This window comes from Vipera ursinii (genome assembly GCF_947247035.1).
Source record: "Vipera ursinii genome assembly, chromosome: 3".
NCBI lineage: Eukaryota > Metazoa > Chordata > Lepidosauria > Squamata > Viperidae > Vipera > Vipera ursinii.
The window spans coordinates 62,476-75,032 of NC_139516.1; the positions used below are offsets into that span (position 1 = coordinate 62,476).

Here is a 12,557-nt window from a genome sequence, read left to right on the forward strand (position 1 = left end):
CTATTGCTCCTTTACTGCGATGATGTCAATTGCGACTAATAAACGGGAGCTTAAAACTTCTGGAAGGCACGGGAATCCTTATGCCTGAGGCCAGGCACCCCTTCCCTCCCTCCCTCCCAGCCCACATTTCAAGGCAGCTCTTCCCGTACTCCAGGCCAGAATCCTACCATCAAGCTGCTCTTGCTCTGAAGACTCACTCATGCTTAAACACCCACCGTGGGGCAGTTCTTCTACCTGGAGGAGTTCAGTAGTGTCGTGCTGGAATTTATCCGCCAGATAGTCCATAATGCAGCTACGGGCAAAATCCACACGGCTGTAGAAGGCAAATTCCCTGCGGCAGAGCAGCTGGAGAGTCTGGGAAGCCGGCTCCAGCACTTCACGGCTGGTGTGCTTTTCCACCACTTCCTTCAGCTGGGTCAGCAACAAGTCTAAGTGCTGGGGGGAAGGGTCAGGGAGTGTCACCCCAGCAGTGTCCAAGGGCTGGCCTTGGGGGGAGGGGGAGTAGGATTTGGAAGCGCCTCCTCGGGAGGAGAAGCACAGTACGAGTAACAGCCAGGGTCTCCCACCTTCTCCAGACGGCCTGTGCTGTAATAGGTCAGGTCAAAGTAACGCAAGGCCTCCAGCAGGGGTCCCACTTTCTCGGCATCCGCGGAGAACTGCCGGGACAGAGCAGGGAAGGGAGGACTGAGGGCACGGACAGAACACGCTGCTGCTCCATGCCAGGGAAGCCAGCCGAGGGCACCAACCATCCGGGATCCCGAGGGGACAGACTGAACACCCGAGTGGCCTCAGTTGACTCTCAGAGAGGGATAACGATGACTGCAAAGTGCAGATCCTTCCATTCCCCACCATTCAGGCAGAACTGAAGAAGACTCTCAGGTGAGAAGCAAAAGGTAAAGGCAACTTTGGGACAGCCATCTAGAACCAACGGGGGCCCATATCCCAATGAGAACAGAATGCTTTGGTTTCTCCTCCCATTTGGTAAGAGATGAATGCATTCACCTTAGCTAGCAGCTGGGGCAGCAGAGGGACAAAATGCTGCGTGAGCCTTAAACGCTCTTCAGACTGCGCTTTGCGTTCCCGAGCAGAAAGTACCTGAGAAAGCGGAAAGAAGAAGAAGAAGAAGAGAAGGAGATGGGAGGAGCCGGTCCGTCCTTGTGAAAGGAGAGGAAGCACCAAGGAGGTTACCTTCTTTCCAGAGAACCTGCCAACTGGCGGGTGCCCTTCGGTGGCTTGCCGCATGCTGGCCACCAAGATCAAAATGAGGCTGCTCTCCTTGAGATCACCCAAACCTGTTGAGAAACGCAGCACTTTAGCTAGGGAGCTTCAAACACAGACATGTCAAACTCGCGAAGTCACATGACGTCGTGCAACGTATCGGGACAATTTTGCCATTGCTGGCAATGGGGTGGGCGTGGCTTCCGCATGACGCATCCAGCCCACGGGCCGGCAGTTTGACACCCCTGATCTAACACGTAGAATGAACCCATAGTACACAACTATCACAACCTATACTCCTAAATGTGCAGCTACAGTTCCCTAAATTTGCAGAATTATACTGCAATATCCATAAAGAAGCACCAGTTTAACTTTATTTCTAATTGGGTGCAATAACCAGAATTTTTAAATATAAACTTCTTGAAAAGCCCTGGATAATTCCCTTAGATATTTCTCCTAAATATGTTTAGCAAATAAGGGATCACTACATATCCTTGCCCTCAGGGACGACCCACTTGCCAAGCATTCTCGTGCATGATTTACTACTATTCTCACCAAACATTCCATAATTTATATAAAACATTCCATAATTCAGTTTCCTTACTTTCATGATACGCTTTTGCTAAAATTACAAACACAAAATAAATTTACTTCTTACAATCATTTTTCTCAATGACCCGAAGAGCAAAATGCAGTATGCACAATTTCTTCCCAGCCTGAAGAGGAACAAAACTAAAGAACATAAAGTACTTCCAGTAACTACAACAATCATGAATGAATGGATGAACATTTATTGTCAAAGTACAACCATGTATACATTGAGATTGGCTGAGCCTCCCTTCGTGCCCCCCCACAACTCTCAGTGACAACAAATCCACCATCTTGTTATACCATGTGAGCTAATTGCACACAACGCACCAGCCTTGCAAGTCAATCATACGAAGTTATTTCCCATTCAAGAGCCTGACAGCCCATGGATAGAAGCTGTTCTTCAGCCTGTTGGTGGTGTTGTTAACTGCGAAGTCGTGTCCAACCCATTGCGACCCTATGGACAACATTCCTCCAGGCCTTCCTGTCCTCTACCATCTTCTGGAGTCCATTTAAGCTCACGCCTCCTGCTTCAGTGACTCTATCCAGCCACCTCATTCCCTGTCGTCCCCTTCTTCTATTGCCCTCAATCTTTCCCAGCATGAGGCTCTTCTCCAGTGAGTCCTTCCTTCTCATGAGGTGGCCAAAGCATTTGAGTTTTAGCTTCAGGATCTGGCCTTCTAAAGAGCAGTCAGGGTGGATCTCCTCTAGGACTGACCGGTTTGATCGCCTTGCAGTCCAAGGGACTCGCAGGAGTCTTCTCCAGCACCATAGTTCAAAGGCCTCAATTATTTGGTGCTCAGCCTTTCTTATGGTCCACCTTTCACTGCCATACATGGCAACTGGGAAGACTATATGCACTTTTGTTGACAGGGTGATGTCTCTGCTTTTTAGTGTGCTGTCTAGATTTGCCATGGCTTTCCTCCCGAGGAGCAAGCGTCTTTTAATTTCTTGGCTGCAGTCCCCATCTGCAGTGAACTTGGAGCCCAGGAAAATAAAATCTGTCACTACCTCCATTTCTTCCCCATCTATTTGCCAAGAATTGAGAGGGCCAGATGCCATGATCTTGGTTTTCTTAATGTTAAGTTTCAACCCAACTTTTGCACACTCCTTCTTCACCCGCAACAAGAGGCTCTTTAGTTCTTCTTCACTTTCTGCCATTAGAGTGGTATCATCTGCATATCTTAGGTTGTTGATATTTCTTCTGGCAATCTTAATTCCAACTTTTGATTCATCTAGCCCTGCCTTTTTCATGATGTGCTATGCATATAAGTTAAACAGGCAGGGCGACAGTATACAGCCTTGCTGGACTCCTTTCCCAATTTTGAACCAATCAGTGGTTGTGTCCAGTTCTCACTGTTGCTTCTTGACCTGCGTATAGGTTTCTCAAGAGACAAATAAGATGGTCTGGTACTCCCATCTCTTTAAGAACATGCCACAGTTTGTTGTGATCCACACAATCAAAGGCTTTAGCATAGTCAATGAAGCAGAAGTAGATGTTTTTCTGGAACTCCCTAGCTTTCTCCATGATGCAGTGTATGTTGGCAATTTGATCTCTAGTTCCTCTGCCTCTTCGAAATCCTGTCTGCACTTCTGGTAGTTCTCGATCCACATACTGCTGAAGCCTAGCTTGTAGGATTTTAAGCATGACTTTACTAGCATGAGAAATGAGTGCAATGGTGCGATAATTTGAACATTCTTTGGCACTGCCTTTCTTTGGAATTGGAATGTAAACTGATCTTTTCCAATCCTGTGGCCACTGTTGAGTTTTCCAAATTTGCTGGCAAATTGAGTGTAGCACTTTTACTGCATCATCTTTTAAGATTTTGAATAGCTCAGCTGGAATACTGTCACCTCCACTAGCTTTGTTGTTGCTCAGCTTTTCTAAGGCCCACTTCACTTCACATTCTAGGATGTCTGGCTCGAGGTCAGTGATCACCTCATCGTGGTTATTAGGGACATTAAGCTCGTTCTTGTATAGTTCTGCTGTGTAATTTTGCCACCTCTTCTTAATCTCTTCTGCCTGTGTTAGGTCCCTGCTATTTTGATCCTTTATCATGCCCATTTTTGCATCAAACATTCCCTTCATCTCTCCAATTTTCTTGAAGAGATCTCTGGTCCTCCCTATTCTATTGTTTTCTTCTATTTCTTTGCACTGTTCATTTAAGAAGGCATTCTTATCTCTTCGAGCTATTCTCTGGAATTCTGCATTCAATTGGGTGTATCTTTCTATTTCTCCTTTGCCTTTTGCTTCCCTCCTTTCCTCAGCTATTTGCAATGCTTCCTTAGACAGCCATTTTGCTTTCTTGCATTTCTTTTTCATTGGGATGGTTTTAGTTGCTACCTCTTGTACAGTGTTGCGAATCTCTGTCCATAGTTCTTCAGGCACTCTATCAGATCTAATTCCTTAAATCTATTTGTCACATCTACTGTATATTTAACAGGGATATGACTTAATTCATACCTGAGTGGCCTAGTGATTTTCCCTACTTTCTTCAGTTTAAGCCTAAACTTTGCAATGAGAAGCTCATGGTCTGAGCTACAGTCAACTCCTGGTCTTGTTTTTACTGACTGTATAGAGCTTCTCCATCTTTGGCTGCAGAGCATATAGTCAATCTGATTTCTGTGTTGACCGTCTGGTGATGTCCATGTGTACAGCCGTCTCTTGGGTTGTTGGGAAAGAGCGTTTACTACGACCATCGTATTCTCTTGACCAAATTCTATCAGCCTGTGCCCTGCTTCATTTTGTACTCCAAGGCCAAACTTGCCTGTTATTCCGTTTATCTTTTGGCTTCCTACTTTAGCATTCCAATTCCCCATGATGATAAGGACATCATTTTTTGGTGTTAGTTCTAGAAGGTGCTGTAGGACTTCATAGAACCGGTCAATTTCAGCCTCTTCAGCACCGGTGGTGGGGCAAAGACTTGGGACTACTGTGATATTGAATGGTTTGCCTTGGATTCAAACTGAGATCATTCTGTCATTTTGGGGATTGTATCCCAGTATTGCTTTTCCTACTCTTTTATTGACTATGAAGGCTACTCCATTTCTTTTGAGGGATTCTTGCCCGCAGTAGTATACCTGATGGTCATCTGAATTAAATTCACCCATTCCTGTCCATTTTAGTTCGCTGATTCCTAAGATGTTGATGTTCAGTCTTGTCATCTCATATGACCACGTCCAGCTTTCCTTGATTCATGGATCTTACATTCCAGGTTCCTATGGCTGGCTATACTCCTGTTATCTCCTACTTGATGGTAGGAGAGTAAAGAGGTACCGACCAGGGTGTGAGTCATCCCTGAGAATTTTACTCACTCTTCCAAGGCAGCGGGCCCTGGCAAGGTCATCCAGTGGTGTCAGGGGACAGGCCACAATGTTTTGTGCTGCGCTCACCACCCTCTATAATATCTTCCTATCCGCGGCTGTCAGGCCAGCATACCAAACCACAATACAGTGCGAGAGGACGCTCTCTATAATAGACTGGTAAAAGAAGGTCATTAGCTGTTGTTCTACCCTGTTCTTCTGCAAGACCCTGAGGAAGTGGAGTCTCTGTTGGGCTTTTCTGGCCACCAGGGTTGTATTGACTTTCCAGGTAAGATCTTCACAGGAGGAGGAAACTCTCTCCACATAGCCCCCCCGATGTAAAGTGGGGCAGGTTCCTCTCTTTTCCTCCAGAAGTCTAGCACCATCTCCTTCGTCTTGCTGATGTTCAGGTGCAAGTTGTTCTCTAAACACCATTGGGATAGTTTTTGTACCTCCCCCCTGTATGCTGTTTCATCTCCACCTGTAATAAGACCCTAAAAACGTAATGATTGCAGTGGATGGGTCAGACGATACACAATCATACGTGTACAGTGAGTACAGGTAGGGGCTAAGCACGCAGCCCTGTGGCGAGCCGGTGCAAAGCTTCAGAGGGGTGGATGAAACAGACCCGACCCTGTTTGTAGCTGGTCCCTTAGAAAGTCTTTAATCCAATCGCAGATGGAGGGGGGGCAGAATTCAAGTCAGTCAGCTTTTCAATAAGGATGCTTGGCAGAATAGTGTTGAAAGCCAAGCTGCAATCAATGAAAAGCATCCTGACATAGCTTCCAGGTTTCTCCAGATGGCTCGCTACAGAACAGAGCAGTAGCTACATGTCAGAAAAGCTAAAGCTCAGAATGAATGAAGGCTTGCACAAAAGAACAAACACAACAGAATCTCCTTGGTACTGAGCCTGGTGGTTTCCTTCCAGATGTTTCATTACCCCAAAAGGTAGTATCATCAGTGAGAGTGAGTGTGGGGTTTTCTCCTTGTTTATGTACAATAGCTTGCCCTGCTAGTGTTGTGTGTGTGTGTAGTTTTCTCCTTGGTGATCCCTTGATTATTGTTTTCTGCGTGTTTGTCTGGTGTTAATCCCTGCTTATTGGGGTGCTGGCTGCTGCAAAGTATGTCTTCTGGTCTTCTGGGGGTGGGGGGGGAGAGAAATGTGGCTGAGACTGTCCATACGTGCATTGAAATTAAGCAGTTTTCATCGGATCTTCTGGCTACTTGTTTACGTTAATGGATGAGCCCTGCCCGTCTTCCACCCGTCTGTCCTGTATAGCGGCTGTTACAGTCCTTATGCTGTATGTTAGAGGGCTCCTGGGACTTTTGACTTAGCTAGGGCTTCACCAGCACTATCTTATCTGCAAGCGAATAACCATGTTCTGAGAGTACCAACAGCTACACAGTTCAACTCTCAGCTACAGGAAGTCTCTCTCTCCCGTTGAAGTACAAGCCCTGCCCGGGCTGCTCGACACCCTCTCAGAGTTGGCGGTGGAGTTCCCCAGGCTTATAGTTCTGGGTGACTTCAACCTGCCTTCCCTGGGAGGGTCGTCAGAACTAGCTTGGGAGTTCATGGCTTCCATGACGGCCATGGACCTGACCCAGGTAGTTCAGGGCCCGACCCATGTGGGGGGGTCACACTCTCGACCTGGTATTTTTATCTGGACAGTGGTTGGATGATCTGGGAGGGGGTTCACCAGCTATTGTCCCCCTGTCATGGTCCAATCATTATCTCCTGCGGCTGCTCTTCCGTTATGCCACCCCCCGCCACTGGGCTGCGGAACTGACCAGGTGGTTCCACCCCAGGCACCTAATGGACCCAGAACGGTTCCTGATGGCGCTTGGGTCTATACCCATTGCCCTCATTCACAGCCCAGCCAATGCCTTGGTAAATGCCTGGGAAAGGGCGGCCACCGAGGCACTCGACCGTGTTGTATCCTTGCGACCCCTGACCCAGCGCAGATCCCGCTGGGCTCCATGGTCTTCTGTGGAGCTCCGGGAGATGAAGCATCGGAGACGGGGTCTAGAGAGCGGTTGGAGGTCCAGCCGATCCGAATCTGACCGATTGCAGTTAAGAACCTTTATAAGGTCTTATCTTGCGGCGATAAGGACGGCAAAGGCTAATTACTTTGCTGCCCTCATCGCATCCGCAGATAATTGCCCGGCTGCCCTGTTTAGGGTGACTCGCTCCCTTCTTAACCAGGAGGTGAGGGAGGATCCCTTACAGGGTCGGGCCGAGGAGTTTAGTCACCATCTGACGGACAAAATCGCTCAGATCCGGGCTGGTTTGGACTCTGACTGGGCAGAGTCTGATGTGGAGGAATCGGACGGTCTTGAGCATGTTATCTGGACTGAGTTCGACCCTGTTTCCCCTGATGATGTGGACAGGATTATGGGGAGGCTGAGCTCTACCACCTGTTTATTGGACCTGTGCCCCTCCTGGCTGGTTTATGCGGCCCGGGAGGAGACATGAGGCTGGTTCCAGGCAGTAATAACTGCTTCCTTGAAGGAGAATATCTTTCCCGCCGCCTTGAAGGAGGCAGTGGTGAGACCCCTCCTCAAGATGCCTGCCCTGGACCCGGCTGTTTTAAATAACTATCGTCCGGTCTCCAACCTTCGCTTTTTGGCGAAGGTTGTTGAGTGTTGGTGGCGCATCAGCTTCCTCTGTTTCTTGAGGAAACTGATTATCTGGACCCGTACCAATCGGGTTTCAGGCCCGGGCACAGCACGGAGACGGCATTGGTCGTGCTGGTGAATGATCTCTGGCGTGGGTTGTTCCTCTGTCCTAGTCCTATTAGATCTCTCAGCGGCTTTTGATACCATCGACCATGGTATCCTACTGCGGTGTCTCAGGGGGTTGGGAGTGGGAGGCACCGTTTTACGGTGGTTCTCCTCCTATCTCCTGGGCCGCTCGCAGTCGGTGTTGACGGGAGGGCAGAGATCCGCCCTGAGGCCTCTCATTTGTGGAGTTCCTCAGGGGTCGGTTCTCTCTCCCCTCCTGTTCAACATCTATATGAAGCTGCTGGGCGAGATCATTTGTGGTTTCGGGGTGGGGTATCATCAGTATGCTGATGATACCCAACTTTTTTTCTCCACCCCAAACCAACCCAGTGATGCCCTCGCCGTGATGTCCCGTTGCCTGGAGGCGGTCCGGGTCTGGATGGGGAGAAACAGCCTTCGTCTCAATCCTGCCAAGACTGAGTGGCTGTGCATACCGGCATCTCGGGTTAACCAGTCTATTCCATCTTTAACAATGGGGGGTGAGGTGTTACCCCCTGTTGATAGGGCTTGCAACTTGGGCGTCCTCCTGGATTCACGGCTCAGTTTTAAAGATCACATAGGAGCCGTGACCAGGGGGGCTTTTGCCCAGGTTCGCCTGGTGCGCCAGTTGCGACCCTACCTGGACCGAGATGCCCTACGCACAGTGACTCATGTACTCGTGACCTCCCGGTTAGACTACTGCAACGCGCTCTACATGGGGCTGCCCTTGAGGATCACTCGGAGGCTTCAGCTGGTGCAGAATGCAGCTGCATGAGTTGCGATGGGGGTTTCCCGATACTCCCATGTAACACCTCTACTCCGCGAGCTGCATTGGCTTCCGGTTGCCCTCCGGGTGAGATTCAAGGTGCTGGTGATGACCTATAAAGCCCTAAATGGCTTGGTTCTGGGATATTTGAAGGAGCACCTGCTGCCGGCATCAAGCTCCCTTCGTCCTGTGCGCTCCCACAGGGAGGGCCTTTTCAGGGTGCCGCCGGTAAAAGACTCTTTGAGCTTTCTGGCCCAGGCTGAGAGTTTTAATTGGGTTTTTATATTCTTTCAGGGACTTAATTTAATCTTTTTAATTTGTTTTTTAATTTTTGTATGGATGTTTTAAGTACCTTGTAAACCGCCCTGAGTCCTACGGGAAAGGGCGGTATATAAATTCAATAAAATTCAATTCAGTTCAAGTTCTTTGGGAAGTGAGAAATGAACGGGAAGCCGCACGTAGATGCAGCCCAAAGAGAGCGGTCAGCCCACAATGGCCCAAGAAGAAGCACGGCCTTAACTTCCTTGTGTCTGCCTTGTCTGAGAAGGGAAACGGAGCTCCAGCTGGTCATCACTGTAAGAAAACTAACAGATTTCCAGGTTCAGCCCAGAAAGTACAGAAGGAACATGAGAGGACGGCAGGTCTGCTTTAAGTAAACTTGCGATTACTTTCGTGAGGAAGATTTGTGAGGAAGAATACATGGGAAGATCAGGGTATCCCTGTCAATCACATTCAATGTGAATCCACAGTGTGATGTAGCTGCTGGGAAGGCCAATGCCATCTTGAGAGGTATTCCAGCTAGTTCTTGCTCAATGACTGTCCCGTTTAACGACTGTTGTTACAACAGCACTTCACAACCAGTGCTCACTCACAGCTGTCGCAGCATCTGCACAATAGTGTGACCAAACATTGGGTGTTTATAACTGTCCCGGCATTCCACAGTCACGTAACAGCCACGTACGCATTTCACCACCAACTTCCGGCTACATGCATGGGCAGATATCCTCAGGGAAGGATCTCCAAAATTCTGGGTGGGTTTTAAGGAAGCCAGAGAGCACATTTTTCCCATTCATTTAACAGCCAAGAGCCTACCTGAACCCAAGCCCATCTACCTCTGCTCACCTTCTACGGGGGATTCCTCCAGCAGAAGGCCTGTCAGCACCTGCCAGTCCTTCAGCAGGACAGAGGCACAGTCCCACAGGCTATCGACCAAGTAGGCGGCATGGTCATGGAACTGTGGGTAGAGAACAAAACATGGCAGTAAAACCAGCCTGGCTAAGGGTCCCGGGACCTCTGAAGCTTCTCTTTGGGGTTCAAACTTTTCACTCACCTCGCTTTCAATAAAGAACACCAAAAGCAATTGAAGGAAGACACGAGTGCCCTCATGGTGGTCCCCTGATTTTCCCCTGGCATCCACCTTGGGTGCCAGCAACCTACAAGCCAAGCCACCATCATTAGGAAATGGAGGCCAAGTCAGAAATCTTTGGGAAGAAGCAGGAAATTGCGTTCCTACGCACAACAGAGTGCTTTCTCAGAATGCTGAGGTGCGTGGGAGGGAGGACGACAAAAACCTTACTTTTTGTATAAAAATTCACCCGCAGCAACTGCTATAGGACGACTGGAAGCATAAACCAGTGGAAAGACCCTTTCACAGTCGGCATCTGTGAGTGCACCATCCATATTCCTGCACAGAAACCAATCTTCAGTGCACCTGAAAATGCCAGCCTCCAACACTTCTAAGAAAGGGTAGAGAGGGCAGACCCAAAACACAGGGGACCCTCCACCAGTGCAGAGAACACTGACTTTGAGGAGTAATTTAAATGCTAACAGGGACTCCAGATTGCTCTGGCACCACTTACTGAAGGATGAGAGTAAGCAGCCTCACGGCTTCCGCTGCCACTTGGGGCTCTTTATCCAGAACCATGGACACAATCCGTTCCTGCAGAAAAACAACAACCGGAGGATACCAACACCATATATGCATCACATGTATATTTCTGTACCCAACAGGTAAATGTGTTTCTGCTTCCTGGCTTATTGTTTTACATAATCATTACATCTCTTTGTTGTCAACATTTTGTAATTTATGCAAGTTGCCACAGGGGCACTGAACCTCCACTATGTAAATATGTGACTCTAGGAACCTGCCTCCAATCAAGATTCCAGTCCTCTGCCAGTACCCTGTGGAGGACAAATAACAGATTTCACTTATACGCATTTGATGGCTCTCGGGGGACCCTTGACAGAGGAGGCAACCCTGAAACTGCTGGATGACCCTGGAAGGGGAGGGGAGAAGCTAGATTATAAAAAACAGGTTGCTGCCCTTTCCTCAGTGTGAAGGGAGATGGGTATAATAAAAGATACTTAGTTGAAAGAGGCTAATGGTGGAAAGGCTTGGAGCCTCCTTAGAAATACAGAATTTAGACACACCAGATGTGCTGGTAGTAAGGTCGGGTCTTCTTCTTGATCAAATGCTATATTTCAACTGCAGTTCTCACGTATCAGAAGACACATGACCTGTAACCCTGGGCTTTGGGACTCCTTCTGGTGAAGAACCCAGCAACCACTGTAGTTATGCTTGAGCATAAAAGACTTTGTTGCATCTTTTATCTCCAATAACTTTGGTACTTTAGTTAAGTGGGCATTTACCCTACAACAAAAATGTCCTTTTTGGGACACGGTTAAGTTGTGAGTTGCCTATCTGAGGGTGTGCAAAGTACTTCATTTTGACGTCTTAAAAAAGGGGCTGTCCTGAGCATTTCTGCAGCCATTATACCAACTGCAAAATAATTAAACTGCAAGAATGAATTTCCCCACAAATAATTTAGCCAGAGTGCTCTGTGCTAGTTGTCTTCAAAGGCAGCCCAAGTTACTCTACACTACTGTAGCATACAGTAATTGTGTGATGGTTTGGTGATCACAATATGCAAGTTACAAAAATGAAAGTTGTTAATTACACTTCTCAAATGAAAAGAAAAAGAGGAAGCTTAGAAAAGTTTCAGCTAAGGGTCAGAAAAGTTCAGCAGGTGTGATCCATCACCCCAACAATTCCAATTTCTGACTGAAACAGCCAACAAATGGCAGAGATGAGGCTCCTCTTAAACTGCACCCACCAAGACTGACCCAGTCTCCAGGAAAACACCAACGGGCTGGGCCCTGGACGGGGAGCCCCTTTAAGAGTCAGATAAATTTTATTTTGTAAAAATGAACAGATATGAAAGTGGTGCTTCCTGAATTCCGTTCCAATTCTCTTTGGTTACGATACCAACAGAATAACAGAGTTGGAAGGGACTTTGGAGATCTCCCTAGCAGTCCAACCCTCATGCTCAGGAAGGAAACCCTGTATCATTTCAGACAAATGGTTGTCCAGTCTCTTCTTAAAAATTTCCAGTGTTGGAGCATCCATAACTTCCGGAGGCAAGCCGTTCCACTGATTAATTGTTCTAACAGAGGAAATTTCTCCTTAGTTCCAGCTTGCTTCCCTCCTCGATCAGCTTCCATCTGTTGCTTGTCCTGCCCTGAGGTGCTTTGGAGAAGAGGTGGAACCCCCCTCTTCTCTGTGGCAGCCCCTCAAATACTGGAAGACTGCTATCATGCCACCCCTAGTCCTTCTCTTCATTAAACTGGACATACCCAATTCCAGCAACCGTTCTTTTTGTTTTAGCCCCCAATCCCCCTAATCATCTTGGTTGCTCTTCTCTGCACTTTCTAGAGTCTCAACATCTTTTTTACATCGTGGTGACCAAAACTGGATGCAATATTCCAAGTGTGGCCTTACCAAGGAATTGTAAAGTGGTATTAATACTTCACGTGACCTTGATTCTACCCCTCTGTTGATGCAGCCAAGCACTGTGTGGGCTTTTTTGGCAGCTGCAGCACACTGCTGGCTCACAGTTAAGGGATCATCCACCTATACTGATAC

At 47.9% G+C, this 12,557-nt stretch overlaps 1 protein-coding gene across 1 annotated transcript in view; it reads right to left on the reverse strand.

The window, feature by feature from the left end:
- STAG3 (STAG3 cohesin complex component) overlaps window positions 1–12,557 on the reverse strand; it is a gene marked incomplete at both ends in the record, with an annotated part of 44,510 nt that overhangs the window by 7,988 nt on the left and 23,965 nt on the right. Inside the window, 7 exons of the mRNA XM_083358212.1 lie at window positions 235–435; window positions 567–656; window positions 1,003–1,095; window positions 1,189–1,292; window positions 9,758–9,869; window positions 9,966–10,068; window positions 10,495–10,574. Coding sequence (XP_083214338.1) covers window positions 235–435; window positions 567–656; window positions 1,003–1,095; window positions 1,189–1,292; window positions 9,758–9,869; window positions 9,966–10,068; window positions 10,495–10,574 — 783 coding nt within the window. The remainder of the gene's footprint in view (window positions 1–234; window positions 436–566; window positions 657–1,002; window positions 1,096–1,188; window positions 1,293–9,757; window positions 9,870–9,965; window positions 10,069–10,494; window positions 10,575–12,557) is intronic.